Below are 18679 nucleotides of genomic sequence, written 5' to 3'. Positions count from 1 at the left end.
CAAACACAGCATGCCAATCAGCTATTTCACCTTGGCTCACCCAGCAGGAAAATTCTGTCACAGATGTGTTTGTGATATTGTGAGAGAACTGGGGAAAGAACGTGTGATTCAGTGTGAGGACGCCAACTCGTAAAGTCTAACTGTCAAATCACAACGCTGATGAAGGGGAACAAATTCATAACTTTGTTTTTTTTTTTAAGGTTAACAGCAGCCAAGGTACAGTCGAGGACAGAAGTCCCTATCAACCGTGCAAAACGGTTGGTTTTGTTGTCAATATCAATCTGCTGGACATGATAAAAGTGTTGTTTTAGCTTTTGTTTTTTGCAGTTTCTGTATTCAAATGGTTTGTGGAACACAGACTGAGTATTTGAAGATTTAGCCTTTATGTCACCTCCCTTGCGACACAAACATCTGTCGGCTGAAATAATTGAATACAGACTTCGATAATGTGGTTTTATTTTTTGAACTAAATTATCATGAGAAAAACCTCAGCTTTACCTGGCAGCCAGAAAATGTTGTTCTCTGTATCTTAACTATCCTTTTTCAAACAACAAACCGGCCTGCCTGCAGGACATTTATTTACAGGTATCCTATTATCGCGCAGTTGATGTTTATGACAAAAACAGACACCGAGAAAATAATTGAACTGACTTCTTTTTTTTATTGCTTTGTAGATTTGATACTTGATTTAAGACAACACCATTGCTGATGTGAAGACGGGTCTAGTGAGGACAAACAGATAGGAGAAAGAGAAACAACAGGATGGAATAAATGCCTCCACCAGAAAGCAAAGTGGGATTGTGTTATTATTATTCTCCTCACTTTTGTCTTCGCCTAAATTACTTACATGACAGTGAACTAAATCAATTAACCAGCTTGCACCAAAGGTGTATCTGCTCTATACTCATTTGTCTGATATAAAACACAAGCTATGTTTCACCAAACATAAAAGGCACTACAAAAAGTCTCTGCCTTTTTTTTTTTTTCTCCCCCTTTTCATTTTAATTCAGTTTAATCCACTTACTGTAGAAGCGTAAAATAGGCTTTTGGGAATTGCTGGGAAGGCGTTTTAAATAGAAATATTTAAATGTTCTCCAAGCTCTTAATGAGCAAAGTTGCTGATGGTAAGGAGCAATTTCACTCAGCAATTTTTCAGTTGAAAAATGATGAAGGGAATTAAATGTGACCATGTAGGAATGCATTTTTTCATCCTTTAGGCTTAAGCATAGTTTAAATAAGAAGTTATTGAAGTACAATGAATGCTTAAAAACCACGCTGCAGATATGGCGGGGCCTGTGAGGTGTTTAACAAACTCCAAACGGAACATTTGTTGATGCTTTAAACTCAATTTCACATGAAGGCAGCTAAAGCAAATAATAAGAGATTAATAATGTGAAAAAAGTACAATATAGCATTTATATCTTTCAGAATAAACCTATCTTGAACTCATGTATTTAACACATCAACCTCACAGAGCCTTTAACCACAGATTAAATACCATATTGAAAAAAACAACAACAATTTTTCACTAGTTTCTATGGAGAAATATGCTGAAGGTTATGAGATGAAGAGCTTGTACTCCCAATTTAAATCTGTGGAAATGGCAGATAGATTGAATTTGAATGCACTTTTCTACCCTAATAGCAGCTAAAGAGCTTTGCAATTTTGACTCTTTCACTCACTAACACGAGCTGAGTCTCCACTTCCAAAACCAGAGAATTACAATTGTTCATGTTGTAAAGGTTCTCAAGTTCCAGCTAGTACTGGTCAGGTCTGGGGACAAAAATTCACAAGTATAATACCGGTGAAGATGACGGCTTGAGGAAGTAGCAGGTTGTTCACATGAGTTAGTCACGTCCGAATATTCCTATGTATAGGATGTAATCTCCAATTTTTTGTTTTTTCTCTTTTTTGAAAAAGTATAAAAAGTTTTTTTTGAAGCAGTATTTTCTGAGAGCTGGTGTTGGAGGCTGCCATGTAAGCTGCCAAACTGGGATCGAACAGGCAACCATTCGATTACTGAACAGCCACCACCCCCTGAACCACGCCGGAGCTCTCCAGCACTATAACCTTGGTTTAAACTTCACTTCCCTCTTCATGCTGAACTGCTCATATTCCTCATCAGCGGTCTGTTAACTCCCACCTCTGCACTGATTAGGAGAACTCTCCTCCTCTCATCTCTAGTTAGGGGTTGGCCATCTGCTTCCTATTCTCATTTAAAACCTTTTTTCCCCAACAATGATACACATTTAAACAGCGACTTATCCGGCTGTGCAACGCGAGCACAGAACACCTAAAGGCAGTACAAGGACAATATTTGCAGTCCTTTTACACGGCCTTGAGTGTAAATTATTTTTTTATTCTCTATGTTGTCACTAAAAAGCACTCTGATTGTAAAGTCAGTTCTCAATATTTAAGGTACGTTGCTTTCAAAGTCTGAGCTTTTATCTTTATAAGTAGACTTGAGGTATTTTAGTGGTAGACGGTGTGAAGTGTCATCTACTTCTATCCCACTGTTCCCTTTTTTATTGCACTTGATCCACAAATTTACAGGCATGACATGTGGGTGGCAGTGTGAGCATGTTATTACTCACTGCAAAACCCTGGTTAAATCCTATTTACTATGCCCCCATGTAATACCAGGAGCAACACCACCCTGCATCTCTAAAATGGCACACTGACTTCGGACGTATATCAGTTTTTTAATCTACCCTCTCCAGGCACCACATTAATGGATGACAAGAAATTTGCCGCCCCCCCCCCCCCCCCCCCACATCCCTGCTTTTTTTTTTGTTTAAAAGATTAGTTTAAACACAGGGAGTTAGTGGGCAGAAAAGGTTTCTCAGGGTAAAAGGAGGGAGAGAGGAAAAGAGAGAGAGAGAAAAAGAGAGAAGCCATAACCACTTTCCCATTAGGCTATTGATTTCTCCTCCTCTCAAGGACACGATTCAATCCTGGGCCCATGTGTAGACTGTCCGTCAGAAATCTATGGCTCAGCTTTACACAGAAGAGTTGTGTGCCTTGGCTGCCAGTATTTGGCCTAGCCATAAATCTGATCACACTCAATATGAGAGAGAGGAACGGGCAAATTGAGACAAGGTCAAAGGGCAGATAGTTGGGGATAAGTGTCCCGTGTTGATGTGGCAGCTGTCAGAAAGACAGACAAGTGGTTGTGGGCATAAACAAAGGCAAAATCAAATAAACCTGCAAACAGCTAACTCAATGCCTGCGCGCATGTACACACACACACACACACACACACACACACACACACACACACACACACACACACACACACACACACACACACACACACACACACACACACAACCTTGTCTAACAGTACTCACAGGGATCCATCACTGATGTACTGCACTCCCTACAGCCCCATACCCAACCTTAATCACTGCAACTTAATGCTTGCCACAAAACCCTAACACTTGTGGGTCCAGCATTTGGTTCCCACGTGTATAGGAAACTCCCAGATGTCAGACCTCACAAATGTAATCACCCCCACCTCTGACACGCGCACACGCACACACAATGTGGTGGGAGATGAGTCATCAGACTACTAAAACGAGGGTGATGAATATCTTTGTAACATTTTTAGTGTATATGCACACTGATGGTCCTTCACACATTTGCAAACCTGTGTGTGTATTTCCAATCAAATTCGACAAGGTCTACTTCTTGCATGGGTTACTTATTTAATAACTGATTGAAAAAGACGTTTGATATCAGATCACATCTCTTTCACGGGCTCTTGTGGAGGAAATGTGTGTGTGTGTGTGTTAACATTCATGCTATGTTCAAAGGGTCATGAAAAAAAGATGATGCATGTCGTGTGTGCGGTAGGGCTGTTGCAAGTAGCACTTTTGCAAAAAATCTGATGACTTATCCTCAAAGCGCGTGTGCGTGCGCGCGCACAGACACACACACACACACACACACACACACAAAGACACTCAATGGCAAAGGGTAAATGTTCTACATGTGCACACGACTGAGAAAAGAAAAAAAAAAGAGCCGACCACATCAATGAATCCTGCTAAAATCTCTGCTCAAATCGCTTAGTGAAATCCTGGGTGACAGCTATTGATTTTTTGGTAGAGTCTAGTTAATTGGACTCGGTACCCTCTAAAACGTGTGGTCCTATATCCTTTTCCTTTGTTGAGCTACACTTAATCATCTTTACCCCAGCTATAGATTTCTCCTTGACTGTGTTCACATCCATAGTCTTCACGTCTGTGAGGACTGAGGGGAGAGGGAAGCAAAAGTTCACGAGGATCAATAAGTGCTTTATGGTCGAGATCAGATGTGCATGGTAGCCTTTAAAAACCCCAACTACCAACACTAAAAGGAAATCAGGAAGGGGAAACCCAACAGCTCTTCATCAAAGAGAAATATGGAGCTAATGCAGGTCGAACACAGTTGCTGGTTAACCCCCCCTAACATCTCAATTAGAACCCACAATTGAGTCTTGTTAAAATTTAAGACCCGAGTCCTCCTTAAAGCCATGCAGCCAGTACGACTCACCTATTTGCTGCATCTCTATAAACACCAGCTCAGACCTTAAGGTGGGGTCAGACAGGATACAGGGGAGCCTAAAATCAGCTGCTGGTGGCTCTATTCATCATCCTGTCAATCTAAAAGCAGGGAGCTGCTTCTACGGCTGCTGCAGGTATTGCTTTTCAAAGGCACCATTGTGTTTGTGCCACCTTTGTTACAGGAAAGAAGCATTACATACAAGTGTTTCCATCTGCAGACAAAGAAAGTCATAGTTTCAACACTATTTCACCTGCAGGAATGGTTTTCTGCTTTGGGGTTTGACATTTCCAACTTCTACCACTTCTTTGTCTTGTCTTACAGTTTGTAACATACGTGTCAAAAACCTTTGGGCAATCGGCACAACAGAGGTAAATGAGGGTTAAACTTTTCATCGTGTTTTGAAAATTGCAGTGAATTTTGCATATTTAATTATTGCCGTACAAACTGGAGATGTAAAGGATTGTAGATCATCAAAACATCAACAGAACATTACTGTGAGCTCGACTGCAGCTTGCTCAGCTCTATACACACAGTTATACATGAACTCATAACTGGAATACAAAGAACTGAACACTTAGTTTCATTATCTTATGGCCAGTACACTTTACACTTTTTTCTTTTCTTTCTTTTTTAAGCCAAAATCTAATTAATGTGGTTTCTTAACTCTTCTAAATTGGACACAAAATTCAGTTTTCTCTGACATCTGACCACCGGACAGTAAATGTCAATAGTCTGGTAAACTTGATACCAATCCAGTACAAAATTGTTCTACTGAAAAGCAGATATGTAAATTATCTCAGGAATATTAAAATATATTGTTAAACTACCAAGCACCGAGTAAGGCTTTCACCCCACACTGATCATTCCCTGGCGCTGGATTTTGTTTGGCTTCTGCATCCCACCACCCCGCTTCTTCTCCTTTGAACAAATAAATCTGGCCTTGATACGGACAGCAGCGGAGGAACTATGCAGTCTTTCCAGTATTAAGTAGAAAGCTGCTTTAGTAACAAAAGCCTTACACAGTGTAGGTTGAAAATGCAAACTATAAAACATCAAACAGATAACTTCCTGACTTTCTATAGTCTTAAATTGCTGCTGCTGACATTTTACCTTTAAATGGTACAGGTGGGTCAGATCTGAAGGTCCACAACTGAAGATGTTAACGTGTTATGCTGTTGCAAAATAACAACCAGGCCTGGTCCAGCTCACTTTGCATCAACAGCAGCTGCATTTGTTGCAATTGTATATCAGTGAAATATTTGGAGATGATGCCTAGTATAGCATGTTTGTTACCACAACAGGTTATTATTTAGCCCACAGTGTGTTTCCTACATGTTCAACCCTTAAGTACCCTAACATGTAGGAGACTGAACAAATCCATATAACCTGCTCCTGGCCATTTTTAAACAATGTCAAATATAAATATCATAGAACAGAAGGTTTTGCATGTTAAACACAAATCACATGTTTGTGTGGAAAAAAGGAAACTAGAAAGCACTTAGAGAGCACAGTCCTCTGCCAAAGAGACCACATGGTTACAGAACATGAACATAGTGTCATCAAAATCAGTCCACTGATGTTCTTCCCAACCACTAGAAATAGGTTTCTGGATCTAGAGGACGATCCACACTATTCATGGTCTAAATTCAACCTGAACATGTCAACATTTTCCAAAGTATGAACAATTATAAACAAAAAGGTCCATCAGGATGACCTAAGCTTTTACAAACCCTTTCACATGGAGTCCAAGCACAGGAAAAGTATTTAATCCTAAAAAATGAGCGTTCCACTGAAGTGACACTGACTTAAAACTGCACTTGAGGCCAAAGCGCGGCATCACTCAAGCTGTTGAAATATGGGTCTGGGTCTTATTATGAATATTTCCATTTCCCTTCTTGCACAACATTTAACAGTAGGCTGATTTTAGACCACAAACGGCTTGGTATTATGTTTTCCCTTGAAAAACGATGACAAAAATCCCAAACACAATGAAGCAGTGGCAATCATTTGCCATTAGCATGAACACTGATTAGCACAAGTTACATAATCCATGATGGATCAATTGTAAAGCCTTAACATGTGACAAGATTAAAGTCATGTGACCACTGTATTTCATCCATTAATAACTCTAATCAATTCAGCTGAACTGTATTATAATAGAAGAGAATGTGCTTCAACTAGTGCTGCAGGTAGTCCATTACTGGAGAGCCAGAGGAGGGGCTCCGCCAGATGGCTGTGAGAACACACGTGACTCACCTAATGTTGTTTGCAACTTATCAGCTAGCAGCCTGGGTAGCTGATTGCGTCTCTCAATTATCCCCACAGATGAAAGTAACGAGGGAAACAATAGATATACCGTCTCGCTAAATGGGCTCTAATGGCAGAGATAGAAGCGGGGGAGGGATGGCTGGGTGAGACTGCACAAAAAAAAAAAAAGCACAGGGGGGTTGGCTAGTGCAGAAGAGGTATTGTGGTATGATTTGATTCTTGGGCGCAGGTAATTGCTAAATTAATCTCCTTTCATCCTTTTGTTTTTGGTTTTTGTCCACCTTTCATGAAGGTCCATATTACAAGCGTGTTAGCATGAATTTTGCGGAGCTATTTCACATAACACAAGTGTTTCTCAGGAAGCAAAGACAAAACATTTTGCCGTCTCTTTTAAAGACTTTTCAAAACACAATTCTCATTAAAATTAAAATAAATAACGACTGCATCCCTGAGGAGAATCCCAGAACGGTTTCTTAATCTCAGAGCCGCCTGGTTGCTACGGTACAAAAATGGACAGGACATATGGAGTTTTAATACAATCAGTGCTGGAAGAATTGAAAAAGACAAATGTCTCTAGTAACAGGTTTCTGAGTTCAGTCAGTGCTGGATTGACAGTGGCACATATGTTTCTAGAAGAAAGCCTCATGTGCTGTGGAACAATGGCCAAAGCCTCTCCATCCTACTGTAGTAAGAAGAAAATCATGGAAATCTTAAACTGCCAAACAAACTGTAAGTAATATGTACTGTGTGTCACAGCGTATGTAACATTTCTCCCCTTGGGGGGTTACTGTAGATGTGCTCCATTTATTTTTATTTTTGCTGCAGTTAAGATGAAGCTTAAATAATAATACTTTTTTTGTTGTTGGTGGATTTACTGAAAAAAAAAATACAAATTAGTATACAGACAATTATTATACTATTCAGAGAGTATTTGTGACAGCTTTACAATTGAGAAAAAAAACACGGTCCAGCCATGTCAGCACAACATTCTGTTAACTAGTTTTGCCAACCAGACAGTGAATGCGACCTCCCAGACATAGCTGTGGGTTTTTATGATTTTTTAAACCTTAATGATGAGTCTCTCTCTTTCATGTCATCTGCTATTTTAGTAGTGTTGAGTTGAAAGAGGCACTTTGGATTCTGACTGGCTGTCAGTGTTTCTGTTGTTCATCAACTCCCTCTGAAAGTCATCCCAATGATGCTATTTAGGCAGTAATTGCTTTACTTGCATACAAGGCCAGAACCAACCTTGGATGTCTGATGGAACGTTTGATGTATCGAGAGTCCAGTGAGATAAATCCTGAGTCAAAACCGTCAATAACGCTGTTCTAAATCTAAATCCAAAAGTTTACTCTGTGCCCCCTGTTGCATAGTAACTCCCCATATACTGTGAAAAGTATTTAGTCAAACTGTGGCCCAATCTTCCTTTCAGCAGGGACTGAGACATTTGACCCTGTGTCTGGTCTGCCACAGCGCTAAACTCAGGTCTCCCGCTACGTGCCACGACACAGAGGCTGCACAGCAATGAGAAAAAAATTACAGGTAAAAAAAAAAGAGTGGCTGAAAGGCGAGAGTGGTAGAAGAGTGAACAGGTGGTGTCCAGGGTTTGTTAGAGCCAAGACACTGATGGAAACTGTGGGATGCTGGACATCTAGGCAATTACCACATGTCTGCAATGAAAGTGCTTGTAGACCACTCCTCAGGAAAGTACCTGGACTTGCCAAAAGGCTTGGAGCAAAATGTGTGCTGCAGGCATGGAATGTTTTTGTTTCCTCTTGTAACATTTTACATCACACTAGGTTTGTCTATGTTGCACTAACCGGTTTCAGACAGGAGCTTGATAGACTCCAGCACCCGCTCAGTGTAGACCCCCGGTTCGTAGTTCTCCATCTCTGCGTTAATGATGTGGACCACGCGAGCAGCTCGGCCCCGGATAGCTCCGGCGGTTCGGTCAAGAGTGTCCACGTCTCCCTCTTGCAGAGCAATAACACATTTGTTGACATCCTCAAGGATGTGGTTCTCTAGAGGGGAACAAAAAAGAATGGCAGTAAATGGAAATGGAGCGAACCCGAGGATTTCTTTTGTTGACGTGAAGAGAAGTATTATGTCTATAATATTCAGCATTTTCTATGCTAGTATAATTAACTCTATCTTTCTTAAACCACAACACAAGAACATATAATCGTAAAAATAATTTGGAACATGAAGAGGATTGATGAAACAAACATAACAGATACAACTCATGTTGTAATTATATATATATCAGCCTCAACTAAAATGAACCTATTGTAAAAAGTGTGCTAATGAATTTACCAGTGCACCACCTACGTATTAATCAGTTTATGTAGAGGATGAGACTCAATTAATAATGAATTAATTTGTATATATATATATATATATATGTTTTACATGTTGTAAATGATGCACAATGTAATACATGTTGTTCTCTCTTGTGATTTTGCTGTTCTCATCTGATCAGACATGTGAGGACTTTCTTCTCATACCTGACACTGAAAGGAAGTCATCCACAGAGGTGATGTCATCGACAGCCTCGGTCAGGATGCGCACTTGTTTCTCCCACTGGTCCTTGAAAACGTCCATGTTGTCTTGGGCCACTTTGCTTTGGGGGCGGGCGGCCAGAGTGAGTGCAGCGTTGATGACCTGATGTGGCAGAGGAGCAAGAAGCTCTTATATGGACAGGAACACGTGGTCCTCTCAGCGTTAAGATGCGCATTTGTGGAGATATAAACTGTTCAAACTCACTAGTCATCAGTTACAAAGATAAAATTTCACAAAAATTAGAAATTCCTTAATTTACTAGCATCTACTCTAAATGAGCCACAAGGCTGTTGTGTGTCTACATGACACAACAACCTGCACAAGATTTAGGTAGAGATCGAAGTATTTGGTGCAGAGGATAAAGCAATTTTAGGTTCTAGAATCAGACAGTACAACACTTACACTTGCAATTCATTTGTGTTGGATGGATCAAATTTATTGTTTCAGAAAAAAAAGATGACAAAAATCTTCACTGATCTGTGGAAGATTAGCTTTAAGGCAAAAAGATCAACAAAGGATTTTGAAATGGTGAAAAAAAAACTGTTCTATGTGGGGAAATAATTTCCCTGCATTCTATTTTTTGGGGATTAGTTGTATCATCCTGCTGAGACTCAAAAACACCAACAGATTTGTACTTTAGATCAGTTCGTCACTATGACAGCTGGCATGTGTGCCTTCTTCAGTTCTTGCTTTTTAGATATAATGTAGATTTGCTCAAATTAGACTGATATGGGAAAAGAGACACTATGATCTGGACATGTTCCTGAGGGTGTGTGTGTGTGTGTGTGTGTGTGTGTGTCTGTATGAAGACAAGTGATAAGTGAACAGATGGAAATATCTCTTTGTTCCTTCATCCCTAGTCACAAAGTCTGCCTGGTATGCTTTTTAATCTGTCTATGTTAGGTATTGCCAAGAGGTATCAGGAGACTGCTGCTCCCCAGTTGTGTAGAGAAGGGCTTCCACATGAGATCCTACATCTTTAACTTCAACCCTCCCTTCTCCGTTTTTCCTATCTCTTACTACAACAGGTCCCATGTTAATAAGGCCTCAACGTTAACCTTGGAAACAACATATCGATTTTTAACTTCCATTGCTGCTAGCATTCTTTGATACAACACTACAAGACCCTCCTACACTTTTTCTGTCAACCTGGATTCTTTCTGTCCTGGCTCCAATTTCTAAAACGTAAAAAAATAAATATAAAAGGACTCCCTGAAGGTAGGCCCCTTTGAGCTGAATTTAGAACAGTTCATAATTACCAAAACATTTTTGACTAGTACTAGAGGGTAGTTTTATTATGTGATGAAAGTCCTCACCTGTGGACATAAGCTGTCAATTTGGGTGGCAGCCATTCGAACCAACTTCACACCCTCTTCATTGTTGGAGATGGAGCAAGCCAGGTTGGCCACCTGAAAAAAACAATACCCAGCACACGCAAAAATAAACATTACATACAGAATAACCTTCTGTCAATGCATTTGACTTGACGGCTATTGGCAATTATAGTTTTCTAACACTGGTGTCCTGTTATTCTCACTAGCTGGGTTCCATCAACCTGTTGTTCATCAGATTCTGAAGAATTACATCAGGAAAGGGGGATGGAAAAGCTAAAATTCCCCAAAAGTTTGGCATGCAATTGTTTTTGACTTATGCGAACAAAGAGTTAACGTGCAAACTGCACATCTGGAGAATAATCTCTATGAACAATGACGGCAGTTTCTGCTGACAGCATCTTTCTAGTTCCCTCATAACGGCGAGCAACATGGCTGGTCACAACAACAACAGATACATGTGGACCAGTGAGGAGACCAAAAATATTCATCGGTCTCCTATGTAACCAGAGCTACTACTTTCTAGTTTATAAGCTTGACTTATTCTACATTTGACAACAACTGTGTGAGGGTATGCTGCCTTTACCACCATATTCTGACAAAACTAACCTGGATTATCTGCTCCAACCTCTTATTGGAAACACAATAAATTAGACTTTATGTTTTTGTTTTGCAAATTTGTAAAGCTCTGCTTCACACCGAGATGGAAACCATCTCTCTCTCTCTCTCTCTCTCGCTTTTAGAATGCTAATACGTCTAAGAAAATGGGCTGGACTGTTGCTGGGAATATACATCTCTAGGCTGGAGTTGGGTGACAAATTATTTTAATGGCATTACTACAGAGAGCAGGTATGCAAAAGATGTTGTAGTAGAAAAAAACAAACTTGAAGTACTTGGCTCAGGTTGGAATATGAAATAAAGCTCTAGTTGCACCAAGATAAATGTATTAATTCTGACTTATAATGGTTGTGTTCACAAAATATGTACACAGGGATTCTAGTTCAATAGGCTGACATTTCCTTGTGATGCATGACAATTGTTACTAAATAGAGTTTGGTGGCGCAAAGAGGCCGTGGATAATTCGAATTCTAGACGGTTTCATTTAGCCTATGGAAGTTTGACCAGCATGCTCCAGTTGATCTTTAATGGCGTGTCAGGACAACTTCAGTGACGTTTTAACCGTGAACATTCATCACATTTTGTTGATTTGATCATAAAAACGAATTAAAACATTTCAGATGCTATAAAATATTTTAATTCACCACAAGCACATCCCTTGTAATTATGACTGTATATACACACACACACACACACACACACACACACACGCACTGACATACAAGTCATATCATTTCACAGTGTCACTGTATTTCACTGTTCATTTTCACAACTTCAAACTTTCTATATAATCAAATTTAGGAATACAGCCGGGCTTTGAAAATGAGCTAAACAGACACATGCCTGTTGGCAGCAGAAGGTGCCAGTCTGGATTAGCACTTCTAGTGTTCACATGTCACTGTTTGAGTCAAATTGAGGTAAATCAAATTTGTGTTGGAGGACTCTTGCTTAGAGCTCCGTCTCTTTACTCATGACAGCAATGAGCACATTGACGGATTGCAGTCCTTTATGTGAAGCTGTGTCGGTGTGTTTAAAGTGTGTGTGTGTGTGTGTGTGCGTGTGAGAGTGAGGGAGAGGGAGAGAGCGTGAAGTTTGATTGAGTCTATGTTCCGCATCAGTGTGAATGGCTGCATATGTTTGATTAGTTTTAAAAAGCATGCAAAGCGTAACTTCATTGGAATTCCTGTTCTGTGCATTCATTCGCCCTAATATTTGACATCACACTACAATATGCATGGCATTTCCTTGAACCTTTATTTCATGAGGAAATATATGCACTTTGCACTTTTCCTTGCAAAGTTAATTTCCACTAAACACAGAGGCCTTTCTCAATAAATCAGTTTTGTGGTTCACTGCTGGGGGAAAACATCCTGCTTTCATCACAAGGGCTCTCTGACAGAATCCTTATTGGTGTATCAGCAGGCAAAAGTCTCCTGTCTCATCATGCTTAAATCATCCCAACATGGTGAAATTCTGTGTTAAAACTACAGAGAAAACAAAATCCTTCATGCATTTGTGATTATATAGTATCAGGCTTTCAAAACAAGGGATAAAAGTGCAATATATATATTTTTTCTTTTAGAAAGTTATTTCTTTTCCCAATTACAGTATAATAGCAATAGAATGTGAGCACCATCTCTCTGTATCTATCTGCTTGTGTGGTTTTCTTTCGGCTCAGGCCCACTGGCCCTCTGATTGCTGCATTGGGCCCATGTAAGGCTAAGGGGCAGAGAGCTTTCTGGAGGCTGGAAACATGCCCGACAGGCCCACTCCCACTCCCTCTTAACCAACACAGAGAGCTGGGCCAGGGCCAGTGCTGCAACATCAAGCCAAAACTACTAATTACAATTATCTAAGGAAGTGCTTCTCCTTTGAGGTTTTTTTTTTTTTTGAGGAAGAAGAAGTAAGGAGGGAAAAAAAACAAGACAGAAGGTTTGAGGCTACACCGTGCAAGCCTAATGCTGATACAGTCAAGGATGCTGGAACAGAATACACAATTCAAAGAGGGAGACAGAAGGAGAGAGAGAGAAGGGGGAGAGAGAGAAAGAGAGAGAGAGAGGTGCAATAGAGAGAGATCCATGCTAAATGCCCATTCTTCATTTTAGCCTTGAACAAAGAACTATCGATTTTGTCCTTCTGCTCTGCCCTGGATAATCACTTCAATTCTAATTTGATGAAGGTTTCCACTGCAGCTGGAGACAAGCGTTCTCTTGTACACTACCTAATTCACCTAAATGGAGCATAGTAACAGCAATCAGAAAATAGTTCTGATAGTGTATTTAAAATGTATCATCAGAGAGCACTGGCTGTGGTAATATATCAAATACCATGCTTGGATAGCTTTTTTTTATACTTTGTAGTACTTTCTACATAGAAAATACAAAATCACAGGATATCCACATAACTCATGAATCGCTTCTGTTACGTACAACTTTATCTGATCGACAATGATCATTCTTGATGGCTTTAAATAGCAGGAAAGCTGTGCAAGAAGAGTGAACTGGCCTCAACCAGGACAGTCAATGCCCTTCTAAACTGTTTTTTTACAGCCATTTCAAGCATCCACATCATCCGCAAGAGTCGCTCTTCCAGTCACTTACTCTCAGAATAAGTTGAGGAGAAGGTGTGGCAGAAGCGAGAGGAGCAGGTGATCTGATCACAAGCAAACAGCTTTCAATACATGCAATCGGGCAGACATTAAAATCTAAATCTCCACAGGTGTCTTGAGGGACCACTTGCGATGACATCTAGTTTCTCTTTCTCTGCTCAATACACAAATGAACACAAATGTTATTTTGGACTGCAAAGATATGAATTAGCAAATTCATCCCCATCAGTTATTGTAAGCTAGGGAGGTATGACAATCACATCCTGTTAACTTAAACATGGTTGGATTCTGTTGACCAATCCATCCGTTCATATAACACTGAGGGTTTGAGTCTATTAATTTTGTTTATCCTTAGTTTAAGTTGATTTTGGAGAGAGAGAGACAGAAAGAGAGAGAGACAGAGAGAGATCAGCTGGTGTGTAGACTGTTAACAAAAGCTCGAGTGCAATGGCAATACTTTCTGTGCATGGAAATTAAAGCATGGGAGAAATCAAAGCAATACAGACAGGGTCTGTTCCTTGGTGTGTTCCTTACAACCCCTCCCAAGATGTTTTACACATTAGTAATACATATATGTCACCATTTGTGTGCAAATCTGTACATATTCCCTCTGAAACAAAGGACATTTGCTGATTAAGACGCTCCCTCAAGGACACATTTGATTTGACACTGTCAAAACGTGGTTGGGATGATTGGATCTCAGTGCGTCCTGAGTGTTCACACCTGTACTTTGGCCTTGCGATCAGATTATTAAAGATGGATATTAATCCCTGGTTTTAAAAGGGTTGGGTCTAGGCTACAAGACTTCCTTCATGAAGACCGAACCATTACACCGCCATATTGAATTAAAAGAAGCCGCCATGATGTCATCTCATCTTGTCAGTGTGTGCTTTAAAACAGAATGCCCTGACATGCAATGCAACTGCATTGTTTGGTATTGTGACTCTGTGCCAACTCTCCTTTTTACACAGAAGTCAATTGGGCTCTGACTACTGCTGCTGCTGCCGGCTTTAATAGTGGAACAGCACCAGTCCATCTTTGTGCTCTATATAAAGAACTGTGATGCACCTTGAAAAGGCTGTGAAGGGGCTACAGACTTGAAAAGAAGAAGAATGACGGGGGAAAAAGCTGTCAATAGGAATGTCTTTTTAATTTATGTGATGTAAGATGGAAGCACTGTGTTCCACAGACTGTCATCGGGAGGCTTACTTGTTGCAGTGACGGTGTTGGCAAGGGAGTTCATTGACACAGACTAAAGGGTTGCGTTTTATCCCACTCAAATACACACAACTGCCAGAATCTCTCACTGCTCCGTTTCTACTTCTCAACCACTTATGCACACGTGAACACTGACATATGATCACACACACAGTAAATAAATCAGTCTGTCAACATAGATGGAGCAAAACATGTAACGGGGGAATACAATATGCAGACTGTGAAACAATTACAGGCTACAGGGCTACCCTCAGAGGAGTACCGCTGTGTGCTGTCGCGAGCTCCCAGTAGTGAATTCTCTATGTACACTGTGTGGACCAGAGGAGACAGGTTAAGGTGCAATATACTGGGTAAGACCAGATGTCAAAGTAGTGTGAGGTTGATGTCTACAGGGGATGCAAAGCAGTTGGAGTTGATGACCTGCTGTGACTTGCCATGAACCACGTCTTTGAAAATCAATCCCTATTAAGAAGTGAAGTGCGTTTTGCCCCCGCAAAAAAATCCCACCGGGCTTGCAACAACATCAAAAGACATTCCAGGCCCTGCAGCGTATAAGTAAAGTGTGAAATAACAAGAGCTAAAGTAATAGATTTTTAAGCATGTCGGCCATTGTATTGCCTCTACATTTGAACCTTAATACTCAACTGTTATTTTAAATTTTCTGAACAACAACCATAATATCATCAACTGTTTTCAGACAAGGCTAAACTGTCTAAAACAACAGGGAGTGCAATCTTAATAAAACTTAAGCAGTACACGATTATATGCCTAATTTGGTCAAATAGAATGGAAAGCATCAGTCTGCTCTCTCTTTTTATTGCATGATGACAGGAGAACATGTCCTGAAATTAAGAGAATTGCTTCTTGTGTCATCTTGATTACTAACTGCTGTTTAATTGATCTGTCTTGCTACCATTTTCCATCCCCCCGCCGCGCCTCGCCTGAGACAAAGTAGACCTAAATTGCGACTGACTCTAATGCACTTGGAGTTCTCTCTACACTTCCTAACTCAGCATGGAAATGAGTTTAAGTCACTGTTTACGAAGTGACAGGTTGACTAATATGCAGCTGACTGAGACACAGGCTTATACTTATCCACACAATGTGCCAGTGAAAAGGCCCTCGGTTCATTAGCCTCATGCGTACAGACAAACTTTCTGCACGCACGCACAAACACACACACACCTACATGATGCACACACGCACGTACTGTCATACACACGCAAACAATATTCCTTCTTGTGTCCAAATCTGTGACTTTAGGAAAGTCACTTTACCATCCAAGGACTCAATCCAGTTACCACTATATGACATATCTTGACATTGTGTGTTTACCATTGGATGTTTATATACTTTACAAAAAATTAAATTAAAAACAAATGGCTTCATGATTGTATGCCTCTGCCAACCAAGGGAATGTGTCATAATTTCCTAAAGGTCTTACTGGTTAAGCACTGAACCATAGCCAGACCGCATTATGACGTCAAACATCATTTATGACATTTGAGTGAAATTTGTGTCATAATTAGCACAGGATTTCTTGAGTTGCTGCCTAAGAGATGATGCTGACCAAAAACTAATCACTTCACTATTTAATTCAAGTCAACGTTTGCACTAAATTTGACAAAATTCCACTATTGAGATACTGCGTTCACAAGAATGACAGAAATGGAGGGACGGTCCGAAGAATTAAAGGCTCTGGCCATGGCCCTCGCTGGTGTGGGGACGTAATAATCATCAAAAGGTCCCTATGAACAAACATGGACAGTGTAGCAGCACTGCTAAGACCCACAATGTTCTTACACTTGGCTTTAAATTATCACCAGCTTTGAAACAGGCATAATGTGAAATAATTACATTTTTGGTCAGTTGTTGTTTGTCTTTTCCATTCTTTGCTCCTTAACTGTAAGGTGTTGGAAAAACAAACAACAACAACAACAACAAAAATCAGGTTAACATATCCCACAGGAACCTTGATAGGAACATGGTGCTCTGTGACCCGATTCCATACAGTCAATGAATCCTTAACAAAGCTGATTGTAGTACATCTGTAGTGATTGTACACATCCTCTTTGACCAACACTTTACAATGGGAACATTCATGTGGTTGTGATTGAGGCAAGGAGGAGGAGGAAGCCAGGAGGAAATGACACGGACTGCTCCGTACAATAGCGGCAACAATGTGCTGTGGCGTTCTTACAGTGATATTTCAATTAAACATGAATCCAATAGCAAATCAATGTATATGTTGATTCATATTCGGGTATAGAGTACATTGAGTCACTCGTGTTAGTGACCTAAATAATCACTGTTGCTACATACATGAAATGGAGGAAAATGAGAGAAGTGGGTTGATAAAAATGTGTGGTACAAACTGGTTCAAGGCTGTAGACAATAATGTTGATTAGCACTGAACTATATCTGCTCTATCAGACAAAGAACAAAAACAAATATTCTGCTTTAATCATGCCATAAAAATTATTTCAACAATACTATTAAACTGTCCTTAACTGAAATAATATATTGTGGGCAATAGAATATTGTAGATCCAAACAAATTAAGACTAAAACATAACTGAGTTCCAAATCTAATTGTAATGCTCTGAACCCAGCTAGGATGCCAAAAACCTTTTACTCAGTATTTTTAATCTCCATTCCAAAAATTCACAGAATGAGTAATCCATCAGTCTCACTGTTTTCCAAGTGCAAATTGAATGATTCTTTGGGAGAATTGAACAAAAATAACTGGCAATATGACATTGATGATGACATACTTGCTACTTTCAAAAAAATGTACTTCATGTTCGAAGCAACTCATCCTGGAAATCTGTCATTTTGTGTGGAAGAAATGTGTAAAACTGTATCTAATCGTGATTCTTCCCTAATCTACTTCAGAGAACATTTTTGACTTTTATCCTTATTTAGGCAGTTCAATCTGAATATTACTTTTGGCAAACACGAGTCTAACCGGCTAACCTCCTTTCACCTAACTCCACTCTTTTAAACAGCCTCTAAAAAAACAAAACAACACAAAAAAAAACCCCATCTGAATTAATAATATCATCAATAATTTTTCCTTGTTGGAATATTGCAAAATTGCAGTGTAATATTCAGAGGAACACCATGTCCCATCAATAAAAAAAACTTTAATAACTTGGATAATTAAAATAAAAACAGTTTATTATATTGTTCAAATTTCCCATGGAGCAACAACTTACCCTACAAGTTACTAATATATACATATTTAACATGACTTTAAAATTCTCGCAGCTGCTGAATTCTGTCAAGAAAAGAATCGTTCCTATTATCACATCATGGTCTCCTTCACGACTATGACTGAGCCTGCATGAGAGGCTGACAGAGTGTGATTTACAGAGGTAGTTTCAGTGCAGAGGTTTAAGGATTCCTCCTAAAACCACGGCTGGCTTCTTGATAAATATGATAATTTGCTGCAGGCTGCTGGGGAGGTGAAGCAGCACTTGCTAGCAGGGAAACATTAGCATTGCACATTAGACAAGAGTGGGGGTGTA

General features: G+C 39.9%; 1 protein-coding gene across 3 annotated transcripts in view; it reads right to left on the bottom strand.

The window, feature by feature from the left end:
• ctnna2 (catenin (cadherin-associated protein), alpha 2) overlaps positions 1 to 18679 on the bottom strand; it is a 278051-nt gene that overhangs the window by 23442 nt on the left and 235930 nt on the right. For all 3 annotated transcript variants that reach the window (XM_086211559.1, XM_086211557.1, XM_086211560.1), the window contains exons 10-12: positions 10692 to 10784; positions 9321 to 9477; positions 8637 to 8837 (exon numbers count right to left, since the gene is read on the bottom strand). In XM_086211559.1, the coding sequence (XP_086067685.1) occupies positions 8637 to 8837; positions 9321 to 9477; positions 10692 to 10784 (451 nt within the window). The remainder of the gene's footprint in view (positions 1 to 8636; positions 8838 to 9320; positions 9478 to 10691; positions 10785 to 18679) is intronic.

Source organism: Aulostomus chinensis, chromosome 8 (genome assembly GCF_037954235.1).
Source record: "Aulostomus chinensis isolate RoL2024-O1b breed Wild chromosome 8, RoL_Achi_v1.0, whole genome shotgun sequence".
Taxonomy (NCBI): domain Eukaryota; kingdom Metazoa; phylum Chordata; class Actinopteri; order Syngnathiformes; family Aulostomidae; genus Aulostomus; species Aulostomus chinensis.
The sequence above is the reverse complement of the archived record's forward strand: the minus strand, read 5'-3'. Positions and strand labels throughout refer to the sequence as shown.